This window comes from Betta splendens, chromosome 17, assembly GCF_900634795.4.
Source record: "Betta splendens chromosome 17, fBetSpl5.4, whole genome shotgun sequence".
Taxonomy (NCBI): domain Eukaryota; kingdom Metazoa; phylum Chordata; class Actinopteri; order Anabantiformes; family Osphronemidae; genus Betta; species Betta splendens.
The window spans coordinates 12,999,131-13,024,325 of NC_040897.2; the positions used below are offsets into that span (position 1 = coordinate 12,999,131).

Consider the following 25,195-nt stretch of genomic DNA (forward strand, 5'->3'; position numbering starts at 1 on the left):
ACTTGTTGCTGCTAAATAACACCTAAATGAGATGTGTTGCATGCATTGCACAGCAGCTCTCGCATTACAGGAAAGCGCGATTCCTCCCAGCAGGGGGCAGCGTTGCAGCTAAATTGCACCAGATTGCGTGTGACTGCCAGCAGCGTTGCTGTAAAGGTTTTTCAGCCTTGTCATTACGAGGTGAGCTGAGGCTGTAATATCCGGCCGGTGTGCACAGGCACACTGACGGGGGAGTGGGGCTGGAATGACAACGGCAGTGATGCATTAGCTGTAAGTGCTATAGAAGCAGGCTCTCTGTGCCACAGGGTAAAAAACAAAGGCTGATGGGAAAGCAGCATGCCAGATAGAGACCAGCTTGAAAAAGCCCAGGCCCACACAGGTAAAAGCAGACCAAACCAAACCAGGTGGGACCGGGACTGGGGCTGGGGCTGTGTTGTCTTACCTGGGTCAGTCCTCCCCCTCCTCTGGTGTGATCTCTGTCTCTTTATGCACCACTACTTTGGTGACTGACATGTCAGGGTGCTGTTCTTTTGCCTCCTTTATGGCCTGAGCCAGAGCCTATATACGAGGGAGCAGTGCCAGGTGGGATCACCAGGGGGAGACAGAACGGGGAAGGTCAGGGAGGGAGCAGGGACGTTGGATGGTAAGTTAATATGCCAACAGGGAAGTCACTTTTAATTACACTTGTCACAATCCTGCATTTGTTAAAGTCACACCATTGTACTGCTTGAAATGTCACATGCTTGGCACTCGCTCAGAAGGCTCACGTTAAGGTCCTGAGGGGGACACTGAAGTCAGCGTCCAGCATTACAATATGAGAACAGAAATAGAAAGATAGATTCTGGAGACCTCATCGTGATCGATGTCTGCGTCTCCGGTGATGACGATCCTTTTCTCAATCCGCGTCTCCGATATTCCTCCTTTCACCGTCTGACCAACAGAAGCACATGATACATGATCATTAAAATAGTCATCATCATTAAAAGTCCTGGTAGTACATTTGTTTTTGAGACAGTTAAATTATTGATTAGCCTAACCAAACATTACTCTTAGCTTTACAGCTGCTTAAAAGCACCACCTTATACACTGAGGCAAAGGTTAAGAGGTTAAGGGGATGACGGATGAACCCTGACCTTTGTGATGTGTGTGGTGGTCGTGGTGCTCGTGGTTTCCATGGTGATGGTCTGAGCACTCAGCAGCACCCCGGGGTCTGTGTCACCATTAGTGTCTCCCTGTAGGAAAGAAAAACAGTTAATTACAGTCAACACACTCACAACTGTAGATTTAAATGACATTAAATGAAGGATTTTATTGAATCAGCTAAATATTTATGATTGAGATAGAATCTTGTACCTCTCCTGACTCGTAGGTGATGGTTTTTGTCTCTGTTTGGATTACAGGCATCTCTTTTGTACCCACCTCACTCAGCTCAAGACTCTGAAATGCAAAAACACACAGTTAGCATTAGCATAGATGCTTTGGTTAATCCAAAACTAACTTCGGGGCTTCAGGCAGGTGTGTTCAGGGTGCCAGAGGCAATTACAGTTCCTGTGGGCTGTTGAAGATGCTAGCAAACATCTGTGGGGATCTGTTAGTCCTGATCCGGTCTCTCTTAGCAGGGGTTGTTATATTTTACCCTTTCCTCGTTTGCCTTCTCTGATACTTTCTAAGTTGAGCCCTGCAGGCTCCACTGTTGGACCGGCTCTCATCCAACCCCCCAAACTGTTGGTACTGTCCACTTTTCTGTTTCCAAAGGCACAGATGTCCGCTGTTGAACTAGCTCTGACGATGACGCAGAGCCAAGACTACCAGATTTTTCACTATTAACAGAATCAGCTGGTGGAACTGCTGAGCTCTTGTCACCAACACGCCCGAGTACTGTTACTACACAGTTGACCCCCCCAGGCTCCGTGCACGCTGCCGTGTACTGGCTTTGGAGCCTTTATGGTGCGGAAATTTACCATTGGCCCGGTCGTCTCGGTTGGCGCTGCATCCGTCTCCATGGTAACCACTGCCTTCTCGTCCGGATCAGCTGACGTCTGTGAATGACAATAGTACCATGAGATGATGTTTCTGCGTCACCGTGAAATAAATCATGTCCAGGCCACAGTGAAGGACAGTGTGGCATCAAACTGCACACAGAACTGGTTACGTTGGCTCTGACACTTTCACTGTAGAAACGTGACAGTCATTACACATAATAGGTGAAAATATGAAAGCATAGAGGAGAGGTCACCTTCTGAGAGGAAGAAACCCATCCTAGTGTAGACTGAGGGGACAGAAGGATGAACAGAGACAACCACAGAGAAATAAAACAGTTTAAAATCCACGCACAAAAGGTAAAAAGAGAAAAGGGATGAAAAATGAAAGCTATGATAAATAAAAAACGTGTGGATTGTATGGAATACCATTATGTAGCTGATTAAATTTGGCAAAACCTAATGCCAAGAAGAAAAAAAAAACAATTTTTAGAGCCGCATAATCCTAGCGCTGCAGATTAGAGCTAATCTGCCTTTACAAACTGTTCCTTGAGAACAGGGAAAGCTCTTTTGGGTAGAACCATACAATGTTTCTGACTTGTTACAGAGGCAGAGGGGGATTTTGGAGGATGAGGTGGGGAAAGCTGCAGCAGTGGCACCGAGCCAGGGCCATGAAGTCACTGCTTCCAGGGAACTGATAACGGAGCTCGAAGAAAGGAGTGATGCAGCGGAGCAAAAACAAACAGACAGACAAACAAAGAGCCAGCCGCTTCTCCCGCTTCCTCCTTATCAGCTGCGGAAGGCAGCTGCTAAGGGAAGACGGGCCGCTTTAGCCGCCGACGGAATTACAAACAAACCCGAAGCTGTTGGATCGAGCGACGAAGCGGCAACAGAAAAGGCGGCGGGTGGGAGAGGAAACGGCAGACGTTACGGGTCCGTTAGCCATGCACAACCCTGGTTCTGACGCCTGTTAGACTGGATGGCCGCGGCCGCGGGGGGGCGGGTTAGCGGTGGAGATGTGAAGGGAGGCAGCCAGCACCAAGTCGCTGCTTGTAGCTGTCATACAGTACCACCGCTATGGACGCAGCTGACGGGTCACAAAGCGCGGTCTGAGCCGGGCTGGAACCGCTTGGCTGGGTCTGGACCGCCGCCCGCGCCTCCTCTGAGGGCTCTTTGACTCCGCTCGCTGACACGCCGTTGACCTCCGGTGCCGTCGCCTCCTCAGAAATCCACGACGCCATGGCTTTTTTGGGCGAGTCGACGCCTTTAACGCGAGTCACGTCATCAGTCTTTATCTTCAGGTTGGGACTCAGCGTCTCAAATACGGTGCCTCCGGGTTCTGTGTTAATAGAATTATCGTCTTTGACAGTTTGTTTCTCTTTAGAGGAAGAAGCTATTTCACTTTGGTCGGCGTCAGCTTCAGGTTCCTCCTTTTCACCCACAGCTTTCATCTCTTTCTCCTCCTTCAAGATAATGAGCGTCCCTTTCTTATCACTGATGGCCTGAGACACTTCCTGTCTGACAGCTCTGGGGCTGACCTTCAACACCAACCTCTCCGACACCTCGTCCTGGGAGTCCGGGGTTTTCTCCTCCGCCTCCCTTAGGGTGCCGTCCATAAAGACGTCGTCATCCATAGTGGTTGACAGACTAATCCCGTGAGGCCCCGAAGAGGTGGCCCCATCTGTTCCAATACTATCCACCACATACTTCACCAGATATCCCGCCGCCTGGGGAGACACTTGGCTTATTGGAAATGGGTCGTTCAACTTAACGGACACAGAGCATCACATAGCAACACACAGCGGCAGAAGGTAGAGGGAATATTTACACAGACACACACACACAGACTGAGATCAGCAAGTGTGTGGACACAGATGCTTGTTTGGATATAGAATAATAGAATACTTTGACCTAGTGCACATGACCTGTGTCCACATGTCTGAAGAAAGTTTACACCAACAAACACCACCACATAAAACTCTAATTGGAAGAAGCTTCCTGTACCTCTGGGGCTTTAGGTTTCACCTCCTCCTCCGTCTCTGCAGGCTGCTCACCGTTAGTCTGCAAGACAACAATGATTTATACAGTTAGAGACACTTCATGTAAACATATCCTGTGTCGCTACTGCCCCGAGGCGTCTCCAGACAACCAGCTCCTCATCATTTCAGTGGGACATGATTAATGTCAGCGATTAGTCGTCAGGCATCTTAATTAACGCTGCTCATTTGTCCTGCGCGAGTTCATCAGATTAAGTTACACAAGTAACGGAGAAACACAGATGAAACCGTGTGTAATGTCACTAAATGCTACAATCACATCACTGATTAACGATGTCACAACTCATTAGCCAAACAAATCTCCATGTTAATCGGCGAATGATGAGATACAGTGAATGCATGAGGATACATTGGAAAAGCACACGCTGACACAGAATGACTTCACAGTTTAGTTTCTTCAATCATGGTGACCGTTTCCTACGCTAACGTCCTCCTTTACCAAACTGGACCATAAACTCTAGCTATGGAAAACAAGGCTCCAGGCCCATTATGAACATTGAAAATACTACATTGTGACTAATTACGAGATCACTCCTGAGAGTGATGCCTTTGTTCATTCAAAACCCGCCTCGCTGATGTCATGCCCCACACACACACACACGTGCGCCGCCCGCCTCTGGGTCTGCTGTGAGCGGCAGCTTACGTCCTGCGGCTCCAGCGGCTCTATCATCGGCGCCTCATCTGCTCTGGGAGAGTGCGCCGGGGACGAGGAGAGCCTCTTCTCCCACTCCGTCTGGCCCTGCGTGCCGCCGCCAGTCTCCAGAAAGGAGCGCTTCAGCTCGCTGATGTTGGTCTGGTGCTTGGCCATCTCCGCCGGGGGCTCCGAGTCCTAGAGCGGCCGGTGGACCGTGACACAGGGGTATGAGGGGCGGGGGCAACGCGGCGGGGGCAACGCGGCGGGAGCGGCGGCCATGCTTTCTACACTGGCACGACCACTCAATCGCCAAAAACAACTGGACATAAAATGCAGCTCCGAAAAGGCCTCGAATCCATCAATACGGACCAGAACCAGCTGCATTATGTGCTTATGTACAAAACACAGCAGCAAAACAACAGGAGCAACTAGGAGAGAAGCAGCAGGTATCTAAATGCTTCAAGCATTTAGGACCATCTTTAATGATGAAAACAAAAGGCATCATGCACGATCTGCTTCAAGGGTTCAGCGAAACACAACTCTCCCAAATCCTGTTAGAAAACTTCTATAAACACTGAATTACATCATATTAGTATTTCTCTAATGTGTTTCTCACCAAAACAATGACCTGGATGCGCACAGCAAAAAAGTCCAATAGACTAAAGTGCAACGAGAAACATCAATCACACAGGAAAGTTTGTGAAACTGGTAGAGTTACAACTGGGTTGAAGAGCATGCGCATCTCAGTCATGCACTGGTTTCTCACCAACCTCTAGCATTAGATTACTATGCCTGATAAAAAGGTTTTCCCCTTTTACTCGTCTTATGAAACTATACTGTAAGGAAAGAAAGAGTGGAGAGCAGTTGTAGTTAACGTTGCTTTGCCAACGGTAAACAGAGACTCATATGAAAAGACTGGGAGCTTTGTCCTTACACACATCTATCAGTGAACACAAGCATGAAGCATGAACAATGAGCTGGAAAGGTGTGTGAGAGTGGATTCAGGCAGGGGTGAAGGGTCAGTGCGGTGTGTGGTGTGATAGTTAGTCTGTCAGCAGCAGAAGCAGGAGGCATGCCAAGGCAGAGAGCTGATGTCTGAGCAGGTCAGAGCATCCGCTGGTGGAGCTGAGCGGAGGCGGGAGCCAAGCGTACCTGCGTCCGCATTTCAGAGTCGTCGTCGGCGTCCGACTGACGGCGAGGAAAAAGGGGGGAGAGAAGAGAGACAATGAGGCGAAATGCAGGCGACGGAGTACACAACGGGCGAAGTGAAGGAAAAGGAGCATCGACGAGCAGAGGAGAGAGATTGTAGAGAAACGGATGCTGCAGCTGTTCATTAAGGGCTGAATGCAGCTGCAACCCGGCCGTCAAGAGGCAGGAGTGATGCTGTGCAGACAAACACTAGAGCCTGATGCGCCTTCAACAAGGAGCGAAATGAACCGAACATGCGTCTGCGTCTCATGATCGACGCCCAGCTGTTACAGGCTGCCGCTGGGAACGCGACCACGCGTCTTCAATTATGAATCACACCTGCCTCGGTAATCACGGTGCATCCAAATGCTAAGTGCAGGCACTGATCACTAAATTCAGCGCGTGACATCACCATCACTCTCTCCATCTCTCTCCGGTCAGTACCGTCGTGCTTTAGATGTAATGCCTTTTTCCCGGCGTACAAACCTCGGTGGCGGTCAGATCTCCGTCAAAGGCAAAGTCAGTTTGCTCGCTCTCGGTCTGTTTTCACAGACGGACCGAACCCGTTCCGAGAGGCAGGCGAGAAACACAAAGACAGAACCCAACTTTTAAGCCCTTGAAAAGTCGTCAGAACAGATTCTCGGCTAATCACGAATGGGACAAATGGAAATGCACTGCTTGTTTCTGTAGCTGACACATCATCAGACACGTCTACACTTAAAAGGTTAGCAGAAGGAGAACACAGAAACAAAAAAGAAAAAAAATAAATAAAGGCAAATGAAAGGTTAGCAAGCAACAGACTCAGAGGAAGATGAAACCTTCGGTCAGTCACTTTGACGTTTAGATGTGATACAAGTCAATTTGCTCTGGTTTGGGAAAGGGAGCACGCTGGTATCAGTAAAGTGTGTAGGTTCAATAGCTGCTGTGGTTCATAATGTGATTGGACAATTTGGCTGCTGAACAGTAACCTGACTTTCAGGCCCTCCCCCTCCTCTCCATGCGTGTTGACACTAGAGGTGATCTGGATGCATTCAACTCACGCGGTCTCTCTCCACCACAGCTTGAATTACATCACAGCGATCGTTTGCAACTTCTGAGAGCGTTGACAACTGTATCTTGGCTCTGAAAAGCCAAGAGCCCCTTCTGCCACGTGTCAGTTTAAATGATTCATTTTAATTTGTGCTCGGTTGCATAAGTCATAAGAAGCGGTGCAGAGAGACTGAGTGCTCTGATAAATATGATCCCCATGCACTAAAAAGACATGAATGTGCATGATAACACTGAGATGGGTTAGGCACAAATATATTTGTTTTAAATGAGCTTTGGTGAAGGATAAATAACTAAATGAAGACATGTGACCACCCAACTTATAAGAAAGGCAGTATTTGCATGATGAATAGTTTCACTTTGCAGTGAATCAGGCTAAAGAGTACTGAAGACTCCCCTATTTGTGTCTAACCCTTTCAATAAATAACAATGAAATAAACACAAATATGAAGTTGTGAGACTTGCAGGTTCATCTCTGTGATGACGATGGGGGCGGAGCCTACAGGATGAGCGTGTGATCGGGCAGAGATGAGGTTCTGAAAGTAGGAGAACTGACAGACACTGGGACAGACACGGTCTCCAGGTGGGCTCTGGGCTGAAGCAGCAGCGGAGCCAGATACCGGACACGGTAAGGAGTTAAGGTGTAACTGTGGTTTTAAGCCAGAGGCGGGTAGTGGAACATACAGGCGTACACAAACACACACCTCCTCTTCCTCTGAACTGTCATGGTCATGGTAGCCCTGGTATATGGAGGCAGTCAGGGAGGTTGCCTTGGGCTCCAGGTAGCAGAGGCACAGCGCCAAGGGGAAGGAAAGGGTGAGGGCATAGGGAACTGAGAAGGAGGTGGAGAGCAGGAAGAAGAAGATGAAGAGGAAGCAGGGGATGAGCGACGGCGACTTGATGGGCAGGAAGTTTTGCGCGCACTCCGGGAGGAAGCGCATCTCGGACAGATCGGGGAAGGTGAGGTAGCCGTCCTCGTCCAGGATGGAGGACAGGTCGGGCAGGTGCAGCGAGAAGGAGAAGAGTGTGCCGCCGCGGCCCCCGCCCTGCTCCAGCCTCTGCTTGCGGGCGGAGAGCAGCAGCGCCTGCTCCTCCAGCAGCGCCGCCTTGCGCTCGGCGCGGGCCTGCCGGCGCCGGCACCCGGCGCCGCTCTTGGCCGGGCTCACCGACGAGGCCCGCTTGTGCGCGCTCTCCCGGCGCCGCCGCCGCACTTTGGTGGATGAGACGGGGGTGGAGGGGAGCGAGAGCTCCGAGCGGAGGGGGTCGTTTGTGAATGCGTGAGGGGAGCGCTGAGCGAGAGAGAGACGCCGACGGGGGGGAGAGATGATGCGAGACATTTAAATGGAGGGGGGCGAATACGCATGAGCACACACACGAGTGTAGTGTGGGGTCAAAGGAAGGACAAGAAAAGAAAAGCTAATTAGTAAAGCGCACACAAGATGAAAGCACTCAGGCCTAGTCTACAGCAGTGGGTTAAGCTGAAAGCAAGTGGGAAATTCCCATCAGCCATTTTAAAGTATAATATAAAAAAAATATATATAAAAAAAAAAGGATTTGAAACGTTCACAGCAGATTCTAAGAAACAATCGCTTCTTTGACACACTGACGCCATCTTTTCATAAGCTACCTCTCTTTGAACCAAACGCACACCAAGAAAAAAGGAAACCCAAAAAAAAACAAAAAAAACATCAAAGCTCAAAGGTTTTTTTATCCAAACTAGTGCAGCGCTGGACGTGTCCGTGGGCCGTGCTTTACCTTTGTGTCCTGTCTGAGCCGCGTGGGCTCCGGCGTCTGTGCGGCCTCCATCCGAGCGTCTTCCTGCTCCGCCTTCTCCTCCTCTGCTTCCTTCTCCGTGGTTACCGTGGTGATTATGTCTCCCTTGGCGATGACTTTGACCGCCCCGTCCGCGGTGCCGTCCTTCATCAGAGTCTCGTGGTTTTCCATAACCGGAGCTGGAACACAGAGATGGACGTTTTCCCACGAATGAAACCTTTGTCTTTGTGGCAAATGGCACCACGGCTCGGGCCTCGCTCACCTCCATCTAAACTGCGGGACATGTTGTAGCGTTTGCTGGAGGTGCGCTCGAAGAGCGGCGCCGGCCTGATTATCAGGGAGCTGGCTCTGCGGGTCTGCGCCTGCGTTCTGCCGCTGTAGCGGAACTTGGAGCCGAGGGTCAGGAACTTCTTGGGAGGAACCTCAGGGGACACGAGCCTGTCGCAAGTAACCAACGCTCCAATTAATCAAAGCAGGAATGAGAACACGCTGTGAAACATTACACCTCCTACTCATTTTATGAGTCTCTGAAGAGCCCGCGGGCTTGGATCACTACTCATAAGATCCCAGGGGACCAGTATTTAGTATTTTTGCTCAAAGCCGCACAAAGAAACTTCACATACTCCCCAAATGGCAACAGCTACTGAGAGACTTAACACTGTCTGGCTACAAAAAAATGATTTGACGTGATCAGCAGCAAAATCCTGTTTACAAGCCTGGAACGCATGGCATCACTTACAATCAACGGATTAGAAAAAACAAACCAGTGTATGTTTGGTGAGTCCAATTAAACAAAGGCCTCGTCTTTACTACAACAGACTCTGAATCGTCCGGTGAGGGAATCTCTACTGTGATTTGAAGGCAGTTGGTCCAGTGTTACTTCTTACCTGAAGAAGGTGTGATGTTCCACGCACACCTTCCAGAGCCTTTTGGCAGCGCGATGATTTGGAAGCTTGAAACCAATCGTGCTTTCAAACTGCTCAAACTGCAAAAGAAGGAAATACTGTGATCAGAGCGGATTATATTTACAAGATGTTGGAAAACAAGAGACCCTAAAATGATAAAATAAAAAAAACAGCTTTAATATTTTAGTAACGTGGGAAAAGAAGTGAGGGGACAATGAACGCAGACTACAGTAAAAACGCCCCAGTTTTGTCAGATTCATACAGAATGAGCTATTCTCACCTCGCCAGGGCGGATTTTGATGTAGAAGTTGTTCCTCTTGTAGGAGATCTTGAGGATTTTCGGCCACGCAAACCGGTTGATCCTCAGCCGGTCTCTGTAGATGAGCAGGCCGCTCGCACACACTCCCAACATGATCTCCACGCCCTCCGAGTCCTGGAGGCGACCGACACACACACACACACACACACACACACACACACACACACACACACACACACACACACACACACACACACACACACACACACACACACACACACACACACACACACACACACACACACACACACACACACACACACACACACACAGGAATGAATGCACCTGGGCCGCATTGGTCGACGTCATAGTAACGGAGAAGAAGCTGCTCATTACACGTCTCTCCTCTCGTCACGTTCTTTAAAACACAAACTCCTCCTCCACGGCGTCTAAGGCATTTACAGATCGGGGGCTGTTGGCAGCGCACAGCGGGTAAAGCTTCCCTTTATAGAGTAACTGTGGGTTTGTGATAATAACAGGGTGATGCAGGCAGGTGGAGAGTGGAATCAGGCATATGGTGCTCTAATCTCCTCTATGCAGGCTGTGGTGCTGCTCAGCAATGTCTCGAAGGGACTGATCGGCAAAAGCAGCAGTGAAGTCTTGGGGAATGATGGATGAAGCACGAACTGATGCTCTTCACTGCACAAAGCAACGCGATGAGCAAGTGAAACCAATTAATGGCATTCGGACGGGGACGAGCTGGCCCGAAAGCGGGAATGCCGGGCCGTGGGAGGCGGTGGGGTTCTGGTAAATGACAGGTTTGGATGTGACCATGCACACACTCGCACAGGTGAAGCACATGAAATGCAGCCTCTTACCTCTCCCTCAGCCGAAGCCAAGCATTCATAGAGACGCCCTACCAACTTTGCATTTAATGAGAGAGGAGAGAAGACAAAAGAGGGACGCTGGTCTGATATGTACATATTATTTTATCGTATCAAAACTATGACTCACACAAGCAACGGCGGGCACTGATGTCTGCTCTGTTTGATCAACGCTGCTTCCTCATCTCTGTCATCTCCTCCATTCGGAACTAGACCCACAGAGGCAATATCCTCCTCCATCGCTCACATCTAGACCCATTTTGACTTTCAAAGCGCTTTTGATAACTCATTCACATCTGAAGACGGATGACTGTAATTTTCTTTCATGATGACAGCGGTCCTGCTGTCGTGCTCCAGCTCCCGCTTCACTGCCTACGCTCTAATGATACATTTGATCCCATCTGGCCGCTGGATTAGAAACGGCACAAAAATAATTCGTCAAGCCGGGCTCCAGACCACGTCTCCCACAGACCCCCCCCATCGCTCACTCCTTCGGGTCCGAATCCACAGAGGCAGCAGTGATATAAAGCCAGTGGATCAGTGGTGCAGGCATGTTAACTAAAGGCATTACTGGCAGCCATGATGTATCTGAAGCAGTGGTGCCGTGGTGGGAAGCATCGCTACAGACTGCATGAGTGGAATGTGGTAGAAACCTTACTTTTATACTTCCATATGCTAAAGATACCAAATAGGACTGCACACATGCAGAGACTGCAGGGTAAGTTGTTAACAGGATTTATTCCTGAGAAATCTGACATTTTAAAAGGAAGTACAGTTTAAATACAGTCATATTTAGTCGTTTCCAGTTTCTACATGTTGTTTAAGAGGGCACAAACAGGCTACACACGGAGTTCCTGACTTATTACCTTGGCGTGATGGAGGTCCACGCCGTACATGGACAGCTTCTTGGCATTTTCCAGGAAGTGAATCTCGGCGTCAGCTGGAGTCATCCCCCTTATGGGACAGAACACGGCAGATGAGACACGGAGGTGCAGGTCAGGCAAAGAGTGATTTCATGCTTTGGAAAAAATGTGCACATGCCTAGTTGGAGGCCGATAAGATTTAAAGAAGGGATAATTTGCAGTTTTATAGAATAAAAGCTTTTAGGAAATGTCAGTTTCTGTGGATGCTTTTAACTAATGGTCCACCGAGAACTATGAGTGCATCCATTTATAGCGAAGAGGGTCTTTGGAGGGAGGAAATGACAGTGCCAGGATTAGGGTCTCTCTAAAGACAGCACAAGACAGAAGTGCCTCAAATTACAGGCAAATCATTATAACACAGGGACAGTGGAGGACAAAGAGTATTAAATTAGATCCATTTATAGGACAATGAAAATCCAATGTCTGCAGACATGTTGCCTTTCAAACATGATTATTGTTCCTGCAAAACATCCCTGTTGGATGGACTGACTGAGCTACAAAAAGGTCCTGAAAACCTGAGAATAGGATTTTAAATCAGATTTTAATCAGCAGTGTCCTCTATTTGTGCATCAGCCGGGAGCAAGAATATTTAAAATGGCTGTTGCTTCAGTTATCTAGACTAAAACACTTTGATTCCTACAGTAATGCTATTTTGCTACTAACTTATAGGATTTATGGAGCTCCATGACTTTCTCTTCTAGCTCTTTGGTCTGGTTGGGTGCGAAGCGCAGTTCGCTGATGTAGTCACTGCCCAGTTCCTCAGGGTCGTAGTCTCCCAGTTCAGACTGGGCCGTGTACGAGCCCAGCACCGTGTGGGTGGCAAAGGAGCAGGGCAGGCGTCCGGACACCACGTCGTCCCTCAGCTGCAGGCAAAGGTAGTACCTGTTGGAGCAGACGGATCTAAATGTAACAGCGTTTCCACCTGCACAATGCTTTTATTATTACACTACAAATGGAAACTCACTCACCTTGTGATGTCTTCAGTCAGCTGGGAAGGGTCTGGGGGGTAAAACTTTACATTGAAAGCAAAGTTCCAGGGACCAGCTGAAACAAAGAAAGTGGATTCAATTATTAAAAAGGAGCATTTCACAATTTCCTCTCGCCCCACTTAGTTATTCAAACAAAGCATGTGAGTGGCCTCCATGTCAGTACTTACTCCTGATTTGCTTCTTCAGGTCTTTGGAGGGGTCCAGCCAATTCTGCAACAGCAGTGAGCAAAGCAACTTTGCATATTAAAGTGTGACATCTTGACAAAATCCTAGATATTAACAGTCACTCTGAAGCTGTTCTGCCTGATTCATCTTTTCAACTTGTCCTAGATAGAACTTCTCCAAAGTGCTGACAATTTGCATATTTTAGCTGCTAACACATACTTCAGCTTTTTTTCTAGGCCATTTCTACTGTCAGTGAACCAAGATGCAGCTTCACAGTTCACATTTCATTCGTCTTGATTACCTTCTGGTTCTCTACGTCTCTGTAAGTGATGCCAAAGTAGTCCTTCTCCAGGAGGTTGAGATGCTCACACACTTTGTCAAACAGAACCTGGCCCTTGGCTCGTTTCTGCAATAGAATAAAAAAAATGACAAAACTATTAAAAACATCAGATGCACAGCTGCACACGAGAACTTTCAGTCTGTAGATTATGCTGATGCATTTGGACAATTACACGGAAATTAACTTTACCACCAGCAGAAATTAATTTAATGTGAACATTTTCAATTAAAAGTAGCCACATGATGATACAGCACATTTTACTTCTGCATGACTGAGTCTTTTTAAAGGACTAATCCTGTTTAAAGCGTTATTGTATAAATCCTTCAGATGTCTGATTTCAGGGTGAACATCAATGCACTCTAAAGGATCTGAATGCCGGATGTCATCAGCTGGGGCTCTCTCTCTCTCTCGCCCGCCCGCCCCCACGTCACACAGCCCACTCTGGCTCACTCTGGGTATTTTAAGGCCGCTGTTGCCACAACACACACGTCTTCTGCCACGCTGATCCAAAGCCGCGTTTGTGAATACTCCGAAAGCTGCAGTCACAGCTTATTCCAGCACCAGCAGCCACCGCACGCCTACAGTCAGCATCTGTAGCGGAGCCGTGGCTACATTCAACAGATTAAAGGCTCACATGCACACAAACACACGCGTCTGACCCGACAGCTTCATCACTCATCTATTAATAAGGTCACGCTTGGTCAGTTTTCTAACACAGCTATGAAAACGTAAGTGGATGAGACGATCTGCCTGTGGTTCAACAGCCAAAGAGGGCAAATGATCTCCAACCAGTTCTATCTTAATCAAGATTATAGACTATATTTGGAGATTAGAGCCGCATCAGTAAAATGATTCACTACTGATGATTCTCTGGGACATCATTACAATGTCCTTCAGAGACCTTGACGACTTCTGTAAGTGTCTTGTTTTGCCTGACAACAAGCACAAAAGCCAAAAGTAAGAAATTGTGAAACACAGAATTATTAGCTAATAATATTAAGTCATCACAGATTAACATTTTGTTGACCAAATTGATATAACCTCATGCTTTGTCATGTGCTTCAGAAGAAAGATGAATAATCGAGCAGTCATTTACACACAGTGAAATGGATTTGACTCCTTGTCAAAGACATAACACCCTCCGATAAGAAGCGCAGGAGGCAGTGGGCCTGTCTCACTGGAAATGATAGGAAACTATTAGTGCAGACATCTTTCCCATAGGAGGAAATTCAGTTGAGCTGGAAAACTACAAGGTCAGGAGGATAAAAATTTCAAATCTGAAGAAGCTGGATGGCTTTTGAATGGGACCGGGAGGAGGACGACACCCTGGTAATTACCTCTGGATCCTCCGACCTCTGTGTCAGACAGAATGAGCTGCTGGATGTCACCTATAGCTGTTATATCCAGCGTTTGTAAGATGAGGTACTGTCCAACACATTCCAGGTGTGACTCATGCTTCCTGCATCACTGCAGCATTAATTAGCACAGCTTGATGCTTTATTACAGCGTCCAAGTCTATCACGATCAAAACAAGCAGATTAAACTGCTTCTCACAAACTGCTGGTGGTGAAGTATATTTGGACAGTGTGCAAACGCCTGTAGCTTTTATTATACATATTTAATATTTGTGTAATCTATTTGTTTCCCACTGCATGAGGTTGATTTGTCAAATTGTTCTGCTTCATTAACAAATCAAAGTTTAAAGAGCTTGGTGCCACGGCGTTTATTTGAATTAAGGAGGTAAGAGACAGAGTGAGGATGTTTGAGGAAGAAACCAGTCAAATGGAGTGATGGAATTAACTGAGGCTGGCTCTAGGTTTTCCTTCACTAAGGGGTGTCAATGTTGGACATCCTGAAGTGGGGAGAGCCCGAGGTCACCTTGACAGGAGGACAGCACTAGAGGTTAGAGGATCGTAACCAGATGGGACACTGATTCAATACACTGGCTATTAGATGCTAAAGAACACCAAATAATGAGGTTTATGTGTTCATTTACTGCAAATGCCGGTTCTCATTTAAAATCTATGTTGTTAAGAGTGTTTCTTTGGCCGCAGTTGGTCACCAAAGCAGAATAAATGAGCGATTTCCTCCAACCAACGCTCCCATTTTACAGCCACCTCGCCGTCATCGACAACGGTTTATCGCTGCATCCAGACCCCTGCTGGGCAGGAATCTGCTCAAAGGGGACATGAAAAGCAGCGGCTGGGCTCCGTCCCTCTGCCTCTACACATTCTGGCTGATGTACAAAGTTGAAAATGTCCTGCTGGGTACAAAAACATGCAAAAGGGAAATGTCAAAACAGTTCTCTATTCTGATTAATTCCTGAATTCATAGCACTAAGAAAGAGACGCTGTTTGGAGGCAGAAAGCAGCCTTTATACCGCAGGGCTCCTACACTCACGCTGACAACAAAGAGACATTTTCCTTGACTGATCGTGGATTTTACTTGCGTTACTGGGGCTATTTGTGAGTCCTGGAAACTTAAGAGCTACAGATAATCAGCGTAATTGTTTCAGCTGAGGTTCAACAGTGGCGCATTGGGAGAAAATTAACCTCACACAATGGTTCAACACACAACAATGATAAATGTGTCAAAGGCATCAAATCTGCCGTCAGACGTCTGATACAGAGTTTAGAGTTGCGATGACATTCTGTAGATATAAATATCTGAAAACATCTCATTTATAACGCATACACTATTTATGCAAGTTGCCCGGCTCAACAGCCGAATCCATTCAACAGCTCACCGCGCTTTCATTCGAACCCATCCACCAACTGATGACCCGTTTCTTCTCCTCAAACAAAACATCCCACCGCCGTGTTTAATTTTCCACATTACGATCAAAACCAGGCTGTCGGGTGGCGGAGCTGCAAACACTGCAACACAAAGCGACTTGTTTTTTTGCAGAATGTTTGCTCTCCTTACTTCAAAGCAATAAAAACCCCACGACGAAAGAAGCGTTTACTATTTAGTTTTTGGGCCTCGTACAGGACAGACACCTAACATACAGTACCACACAGGCGCAAGCGGCATGTTCAGCTCCTTCCCAGGTTTTGCACTGAAAGGTCATTGCACGAACCAAGCCATTTTAATTAACATTCTGGAACCAACGTCTAAATGAAGCCATGTGTTGCATTGTTTATTCAAACTAATACAACGCTCCCATTAGTGACTTTCCTTCCTTACGCTACATTTCACAAGAAAATTAAATTAAAATCACACAAATGTCTTCTGTGAGGAAATGACTTTGACAGACATTTGAAGTGTGGTCTAATTATAATCACAGACTGATGCACACGTCATTAGTGTGTCTGCTTTTATTCAGCCATGTGATGCAGCAGTTTTAACATCAAACAAATGTTCAAACTGAACTTTGGACAGAATTAAAGACTTTGTTTTTATTTAATAGTGACGAGGTCACTGCTTCACTTTCTCACCTCCACGTTGACGGTGTAGTCGGAGCCGTCCAGCAGGGTGACCTTACACTGCATGATCTTCACCTTCTTCACTCCTCTCAGTGGAGACCTGGACAAACGACTGGTGGACGACCTGTGGGACACCTGATCCTCCTCCTGATGCTCCTGTGATTAAAAAAAGGAAAACGAGCGTCAGCTACTGTAAGAGTAACAGACTAATTGTGATTTGGATGTTAGTCCAGAAATGAGTGTGAAACAAAACCAAGCAGAGGTGTTTTGACTCATCCCATCAGGCTGTGTTCAGAGGAGACACAATGACTTTAAGCTGCTTTAATACTTATCCTCACTGAAGCGAAGCTTGACCCCGCCTTAAAAACACACTGTACCTGTTTAGACAATGCTGCCACTTTATCACTGCGATGCTAGATAAACCCCTCGACTTGTCCAGCCGCCACCCTCATTACTTAACTGCCTTCGACCACTCTAAATGTCACATACTTAATTTAGACATCTCTGGCAGAGCCATTCGTTGGGCCACATTCCCAAAAACGTGACGCCGGAGATCGAGTTTGTGACTGAATCCCACTGAGATGAGCTAGTGGTGTGATGCCATTCTGCCTTAAACAGAGAAAATCCAGTTTTCCACTTCGCTGAAAACAAAGGCTTCCTAAAGGATTCCATGCTAAAAAAGAGGCCACTGGTTCAGAGACACTCTTCCTTCTTACACACAGACAGATGATTTAGAGTCTGTTTTTCATTCCTACAGTATATAAAAAAAGGTTGCCATCTGGTTCTTTAGGCTATATCCATCACTGTAATCCAGTAGCCGCCTCACAGGACCAGTACTCACTGTCTATTGACTGACTATTCAAATGCTCAAGGAAGCAAGAGCATCATTTTATTTAAGAATTTTAAAGTAATACCAAATATTCAATGCATTTTAGACATTTGATGACGTGCTTGACTGATGGAACCAACTAAAACACACACATGCTGTCTGAGCCATAGCAGAGGAGGGTCAAGTCATTGATATAATGGATCTATCCATTTCCTCCTCTTGCTGCTGCGGCATCATTACATTACTAACCCATTACGATTCATGTGTAGACGCGTGCTCCGGTTCGTCCCTTTGTGGAAAAGGCCATTTGCATAGTAAGTGATTCCACATTAAGATAAGAGCCACGCTGCCGGGTCGGCGGTGTCACGAGGCAGAGCTTGTTCCAATTGCATTTATGTGCTCAGACACGTGGCAAATCATAAAGGGGCCCAACACCATCAGGAAAAATTTAATTTGCTCTACTAAATAAAAGATTGTTTGCAAATGACTCAAATATAGTTATAATATAAAAACCAAATGGGTGTGACTTCAAACTGCCCTTCACATGATGATCCTGTCCTGTGATGGACGAGTCAACATTTTATTAAAAGCTTTTGAAGGGTTAATTTCTGTTTTCTGATTCCTGCTTCCATCTCCATCACCGCTGCCTGCACGAGGCCGTACCTGCTCTTTCCTGGCTGGGGTGCTGTGTCCGGCGGCAGCGGGGAGCTGCTCTGCCCGGTTCTGAGGCGAGGTGGGCTCGGCCGCCGCCTGGTCCGGATGGGGCGCCGCCGCTTTGGGCTTCTCCACCTCCTTCGTCTCCTGCGGCTGCTTGGCCTCCGACTCGGCGCCTGTTTCAGTCGTCATGGCGAATCACGCTGCAGCGGAGGAGAGGGGAGAACTAGGTGAGTCAGCGCGCTGGTTTTGAATTGATCCATCAGTCAAAAACATTTATCCAGTGAAAATATTAGTAATGTTCGTTTAGCTAAGTTCAGTCCTTTGGGTTTGCAGCCCACTGTTTACACACAGGGTCTGAAGAGCCGGGAGCAAACATCTAATAGCTAGTTGACAGACTGGCCGGGGGCTCGTGTTCCCACAGGCTCTGAGACTGCGGCGTGGGGCCGTGGAGGGCGTGTGCGCGGCGCCACACTGGGCCTCTGCTGCAGAGAATCTGGGGTTTGTAGCACAAATGCCTGTCATTCTGCAGCCGGCCCGCTTCTGGCCGAGCTCTATTTATAGGCGCGTGTTTACTCGGATGAGACGATAGAGGGAAGGACCGCCGGCGTTCAGCCGCGTGCGGCGAGAGCAACCTCTGGACCCGCGCCGGCGATGGCTGCAGGAAGCAACCACCGAAAGGAACTAAAAATCACGAGATTTCTAATTATTGTCGTCAGGAAAGCGAGTCTGAAACCGAAAACAAACAGTTTTGTTGAGATCAGTGTTTCAGCAATCAGCTGACAGCAAACCTTTGCTTCTCTTAAACCTCCTATGAAACAGGAACTATGCTGCTGAGGGGGGAGGAACATCTTAGCACCATAGAAATGGAGGAAGAATACGTTCAGTCACTGGTGACAGGCGCTCTTCACAGGGCTACACAACAGCGCACACAGCAGCCTTGTGTGTGGCCTCCTCCATGGACTGGTACATACATTATGCATTCAGAGTGCTGTATTCACGACTCTTTTTGTGCCCCGACCTCCCCATCACGTACAGGAGCAGCTGATGGTCGCAGCAGCGCCGTTTGCATCATATACCTTTTTCTGCTCGAGTGCAGAATGGGATGAATGTTGTGTAACACAGACTGAGATTTTAGCCTTTGCATTTGGTCTAAACTGAAAATTCAGAATTAAAATAAAATAATTACCTACAACTTAAAAAAGCTGACAGAGACAGTCTCTGAAAGGGAAGCTGCGCAAATGTTTTGCATGTCGGAGATTTAGAGGAAATTTGCAAAAGAAGAACTCAGAGTGACAGCTTGCACACATAGCTTCGGTTTGTCAGCTGTCACGCGATGTCACGTGTGCAATTCTCACCTGGCTTTTTGAACCAACCAACGTATGAGCGCTGCTGTGTGCCACTGGAAAAGCTAATTGAATCAGACCTAATGGGGGGTGGACCCACTGCGGGGCCTCCTCTTAATACCATGTCACTTTACATAAGTGATCGCTGACACGAGGCGCTACGACGCCGCCCCATCCATGCAGACCTCCATTTTAGGACCCATTTGTCACTGTAACGCACACTCTTGGAAAGTGGCGCGTGCGCACACACACACACACACACACACACACACACACACACACACACACACACACACACACACACACACACACACACACACACACACACACACACACACACACACACACACACACACACACACACACACACACACACACACACACACAGGGATGAAGGACTGCCATCTGTGCAGAGTGTCATTAACTGGAGTTGGCCCCTCCCGCCCCCATAACCCCCTCTGCAGAGTTATGGAGGATATGTGGAGGGGACGGGTCGTCGTATTCTGACAGGTCAAGACCCATCCTGCAGCATGCGACACGAGCCGTGGTCAAGGCTTCAGGGCCGACAGCTGTCACACGAGCCCACTTACTGGAACCGGATACCGCGTAGCAGGTCCGGCCACCGGACCTCTGGTCTCCACAGCGTTTGGAGCCGACGTTCGACTAGTTCGTCAGGAAACGATGGCTCCAGACGAATTCAAACAGACAATACCCTTAAATGGAGCATGAAAGGTTGAGGAGCTCAGCTCAGCAGCATCCTGTGGAAACAACCCAAGCGCCTCAGCTTATGTTAACCAGACCGACTGGAACGGACAAACGACTGCCAGTGAATCCAAACAGGTTTAACAAGCAACACACGAAGCTCTCGCTCTTTTTTTTATTTTACTAAGCAACTGGTAACTGGCGTAGCTATAAACACTACGTGATTAATTTGCTGCCAGACATCTCACGGGACAGTCATCATTAACACTTAGTACAAATTCTCTACGTGACAACTCAAAAAATTCTACCAGCCCAGATCCATTTCCTGCCTCGGTGCGAGCGGCCAGAACATTCTCCAGTTCTGACACAGCACAAAGTGTGAAGTTTCATTTATAGCCACTGCAAGTTCAGCCAATCCATAAAAACAGGACAGCGCAAAGCTTTACGCCGGACCACGAAACTTAACACACTGATACACAGCTTTTCAGGCATTTTGACCTAGAACAAGGACACATCCCCCCGGTCGCGACCTTCTACAGAGGCTCAACATGAAGTTAACAGTGAACAAATCATGTGCATGTAGTCATTTAATAAGTGTAAGTCAATTAATAGTTTGCTGACTTGAGCCTAATCTTAAATCTTTACAATATAACTGGTGGATCGTCCCAAGACACTGGAGGATGTCAGCACTGGGCCTGAAAGGAAACTCTGCACAAGTTGAGGAGATCAAGAGACCCACACAAGGCCCACGATGACGCCGCTGCCTTTCAGTGGCGCGGCTTCATTAGGCTGCCGGTCTCGGGCCACTGCATCGGCTGAGCGGAACCGGGAGGAGAGGATGCTACGGCAGCTCCGGAGCGTCTGCCTGTCCCTGGCCACGCCCACCGCACTGCAGATCAAAAACAGCCGAGCGCGACGTCTTAGCCACCGACTGTGCAACAATGTTCCCCACAAATGTCACCGCGCGTGTGCGTGACTCAGCTCCGCGCCTCGCCTCCCTCTGAGCGACGGCTTCGAGCATCAACAGGGTGACGTCTCGCCCCTTCCCCACGTTTCTCGCCATGAAACTGGAGCTCGCGTGTCGCTCAGTACCGCGAGCGCCTCGATCCTTCGAAATGTCCGACCGACGTTTGACTTCTGATCCGCCGCGCAGCACCGCTACATTGTTGCCAACCGACGGTCGGGGGCCACGGCCGTCGTTTCTGCCGCGGTCGGCCACGTCCGCTCGCCTTTTCCGCCCGACGCGGTGGAAGTGTCTTAGCGTGAATCGCGTGTCATCGGTCGGACGAGCACGGCGCGAGAAGACGCGACGGCCGCGTCTCGTGCGGGATACGCGGAAGAAAAGGGTCTCGTTACCGGGTGGAGCGTCCTCGGTCGGCGGCTCTCGTCGGTGGGCTTCTGCTTCCTGACAGGGGTGCTGCTCTGCTGCAGTTCCCCTCTCCGCCAGCCTATCAAACTCCACTATGCAGCTCTGTAGAATTGTGGGATATCGGTACAGCCGGGGCATTATTTTAAGCAGACGCAAGCCTCCCGGGCGGGCGGGCGCGCGCGCACAGACCCACGCACCCACGCGCGCACGGAGCGTGGCGATTACTCGCACGGGGCTCGTGTGGCGTGCAAGTCATTTGTGTGTAGGGAAATCAGAGGTTACATGGGAGAAATCCTAAATAAAAAGAAGCGTTTACTGCATGTAAATGTAAGAGAGTAGCTGGAGAATTTGAAACTCTGCTGAACGGCTACAGAACAAGCAGAGTTCATTTCAAAACAACGAATGACATTTAGGAAGTATTTAGAATTAAATCATTTAATAAAATATGTTGATAGAGTTTTCCCTAACATTGCTAAGGCTTTCAAATCTATAGCACTGTACAACATTATTGTACAGTAATAAATTCAATCTATGACGTTCACCACATTCATTTGAGGTATTTTTAGGAAATCCTTCTAATTACGCACCGTATTCGTATTTTAAATGAGGCCAAAAGCACCTGCTAATACGTAGCAGTCTAGTCCGATCTCACCCCATAATAAAACATATACAATCACCACTTTCAACTTGAGAAATTACAACATTGTAAAAGTGAAATAACTACTGTAGTAGAATGTCATAAAGAAGCGTTTTAGGCTATTCTCCAACATGCACGCAGTGCACACACACACACACACACACACACACACACACACACACACACACACGCCACTGTGCAAGTACGGAAGCAAGTTCTAATTAGCGCCTGCTGCTCCCTCCAGAGATTTGTGGGTTCTGCCTCCCACCTCCTAGTGGGAACTTAACCCAAATCGTTCACCCATTTGACTTTTATTTCACCTAATTGCTTTCGCATCCAGTGCAACAAGGCCCGCCAGATTTACTGTACGCACCGAACACACTCAGGCATCCGCATTAAGGCTCCAAGGAGAACGTCGAGCAACAGCATCCTGTAAATAGCGGCAGAGACATTGCGAACATACTTCGCAGACAGAGGGTGCAACGCCGCAGACAGTGTGAGTCTTCTGTTCAGCAGCCACGCAGCTGGCTCTTCATTTGGCCTCTGGCTATTTGTGGCGTGCCTCATAAAACAGCCTCAGTGACAACAATAATGAACGTTTCACATACAATACATATAATTTACATCCCATTACAATGCCGCTTAGCTACTACGAGTTAAGACTTCCCAAACACTACTGTAGATTTATCATCAACTGGCGGAGCAGTTCTGTCTGACAATAGATTTAATTTAATACTCCTGCATCCTGGAATGCTGAGAGGAGAAATAATAGCAGAAGACGCTGCCATGTATTGAGCAGTGCTCCTAAACATTAATGCAATGCCCTCATGAATTCAGCTTGCATGCATACGGTTAGTTGTGTGGTGTTATTGATAATAGATAATTAGGAAATATTGAAGTTCACATGTTTGCTCCTTTGTTCGTGTCTGCATTTATTAACAGAACCAGTGGGAGACGCATGCTTTACCACCAGGCCTGACGTCACGCAAGCATATGCATCGTGCGGTGCAGATAGTGTAGGACTCCTCAGAGCAGAGCCAGAACATCTCTTTGTCAGCATAATGATTAATACCACGCGGGACAGGCTGCATGTGATCTCTGGACTCGACTTTGCTTATGCGGTTGCTTAAGTCTTTTTTTCTGCTGTGTTCACACACTTCTGACCTTCCACCCGGTCTAACCTTGAACTCCATTAACCTTTAATCCACCGCATGCACCCGCAGATTTAACATGTATTAGTGGAACCATAACTGATTCACTCTGTACCTACACAGCAATTTGTTGCTTAGTTATTAAACTTCAACTCCATATATAAAAAATGAATTAATTTGAAATCAGAGGTTTATTATTTAGCGAGAACCATTTTTCTAAACGTAATCAGTCAATCCTGGTGTCAACGAACGTGTTTATGCTCAGTTTCTAAAATCAGTAACCTCGGGAACTTCATTACAGAAATCCAATTTGCAGTAGCGCAGTCAGAACAGGAAACTTGGCACCTCATCAATACAAAATATTATAGAAGCATGTCCCCAACAATACACAGCAATTACTCATGTGATCCAATTTAAAAAAAAAAAAAACAACAAAAACACAAGTCCAGGCCAGATTTCCCCGTTGCCCCCGAGGTGCGAGACGAACTTGCTGATGTAAAATGTCGTTTGGCTTTTATTATTATAAAATTGATCAGGCTCAGCTGTTCTACAGTACGTCTGAGTGTTTCATCTCGAACTAACAACGGCCGCCGTGCGCTCCGGCACTCGGCTGAGATGCCTTCACTCCCAAAGGGCTGCGGGTCAGCGGGCGCGCACGGCAAATTAGAGTGGGATTTGGAGCTCACGCTGGGCCAAAGCTCCCAAATCAACCCCCCACCCCGAGCACGCCCTCATCACACAGCACCACCTGTTAGAAAAGCCTCTTTGCCTCTGCTTCATGGAACAGCAACATTATAAATATGACAAATAAATGGGCTTTTAGCGAGGATGAGCTTTCCCTTTTTGTTATTTGAACGCTGGGAGCACTTGTTATCTTGGAAAATCGTAAACGCCTGTAATCGTAACCTTTGGAAAGCAGCGAGCTAATGATTGTGCTCTAAGTGATTGCGGAGGCATTTTGGGAGAAAGGGAGGTGCAGCGCGTGGTTTAAAGTAGAAGCGCAGCAGTTTTAAAATCATACTTCCTTTTTAGACAACATTTCTGCTTAGCAGAGGAATATTAAAAAGCTTGACATGTAGGACGGTTTGGACAACGTAGCATTTGATATCACAGTCTAATTATTTCCCATCTTACTATAACTACTGTAATTTACGAACCAATTAACATTTTGACCTAATGTTGATGTTCACCACCAACAATCCTTTTTATTGTGGACCGGAGTCATGAACTGACTGAAAACACCAGGACACAGTGTGCAGCTTTATGCCTCTGTGTTCAAAGGAATACTCTGAAGGAGGAAACAAGTACCTTCACAATAGCACGTTCTCTCGGGCTCAAAGAGAGCGCAGTCTCGCCCCACTACAAACACTCACGGCGCCGTCCATGGAGCTGCAGCTTTATAAAAGGCAAAGACTCTCCAGTGAGCAGACAACACTGGGAGATAACGCCATTCCAAACAAGCTTATCTCCCACACTCAACAAGATTGAGTCATGTGTGTTATCTCCTCCATCGCCTGAAGGCTTCGACGGTCGCAGGCCGCGCCCGCGCGTCGCTCGCCTCGACTGGATGAACCTCCGCACACCTGAGGGCTGATGCCTGTACTGCTTTTCACACCTCAGCGACTTAATGTTACAGTGAGGAGTCCAAGACTCGGCGTCAGGGTTTTATGATGGACGCTGATGAGATATAAACTATGAACCTTCAAACCTACGATCATCCAACCAGAGACGACCTTTAACCATGCGTTACCATAAAACAATTTCATAATCACATAAAGCTTATTTTAAGACAATTTACGCTACCTTAACGATGAACCACTACACTGAATAAAGCATAAACATTAGTCATGCTCAAAGGAATCTGGGCGGATTAATTCCAGTGTTCCAGCTTTAGGGCTAAAGATGACCAACGTACGTTTGCTAATACTACTTAATTAAA

At 47.6% G+C, this 25,195-nt stretch overlaps 1 protein-coding gene across 27 annotated transcripts in view; it reads right to left on the reverse strand.

The window, feature by feature from the left end:
- The window catches only part of epb41l3b (erythrocyte membrane protein band 4.1-like 3b), a 29,822-nt gene that overhangs the window by 2,497 nt on the left and 2,130 nt on the right, over positions 1-25,195 (reverse strand). For 2 of the 27 annotated variants that reach the window (XM_055503617.1, XM_029130915.3), the window contains exons 2-26: positions 18,061-18,254; positions 16,581-16,724; positions 13,105-13,209; positions 12,806-12,848; positions 12,618-12,693; positions 12,313-12,531; positions 11,593-11,680; positions 10,721-10,765; positions 9,864-10,016; positions 9,566-9,663; positions 8,941-9,116; positions 8,661-8,857; positions 7,610-8,194; positions 6,345-6,398; positions 5,823-5,858; positions 5,441-5,506; positions 4,680-4,865; positions 3,984-4,040; positions 3,050-3,706; positions 2,237-2,269; positions 1,962-2,039; positions 1,354-1,437; positions 1,134-1,232; positions 850-930; positions 443-558 (exon numbers count right to left, since the gene is read on the reverse strand). In XM_055503617.1, the coding sequence (XP_055359592.1) occupies positions 448-558; positions 850-930; positions 1,134-1,232; positions 1,354-1,437; positions 1,962-2,039; positions 2,237-2,269; positions 3,050-3,706; positions 3,984-4,040; positions 4,680-4,865; positions 5,441-5,506; positions 5,823-5,858; positions 6,345-6,398; positions 7,610-8,194; positions 8,661-8,857; positions 8,941-9,116; positions 9,566-9,663; positions 9,864-10,016; positions 10,721-10,765; positions 11,593-11,680; positions 12,313-12,531; positions 12,618-12,693; positions 12,806-12,848; positions 13,105-13,209; positions 16,581-16,724; positions 18,061-18,243 (3,654 nt within the window). In that variant the 5' untranslated portion in view covers positions 18,244-18,254 and the 3' untranslated portion in view covers positions 443-447. Of the gene's footprint in view, positions 1-442; positions 559-849; positions 931-1,133; positions 1,233-1,353; positions 1,438-1,961; positions 2,040-2,236; positions 2,270-3,049; positions 3,707-3,983; positions 4,041-4,679; positions 4,866-5,440; positions 5,507-5,822; positions 5,859-6,344; positions 6,399-7,609; positions 8,195-8,660; positions 8,858-8,940; positions 9,117-9,565; positions 9,664-9,863; positions 10,017-10,720; positions 10,766-11,592; positions 11,681-12,312; positions 12,532-12,617; positions 12,694-12,805; positions 12,849-13,104; positions 13,210-16,580; positions 16,725-18,060; positions 18,255-19,987; positions 20,290-20,838; positions 20,989-21,455; positions 21,636-25,195 lie in introns of those variants that run through there. The other 25 variants (XM_055503616.1, XM_029130914.3, XM_055503618.1 and 22 more) reach the window with 25 other exon arrangements.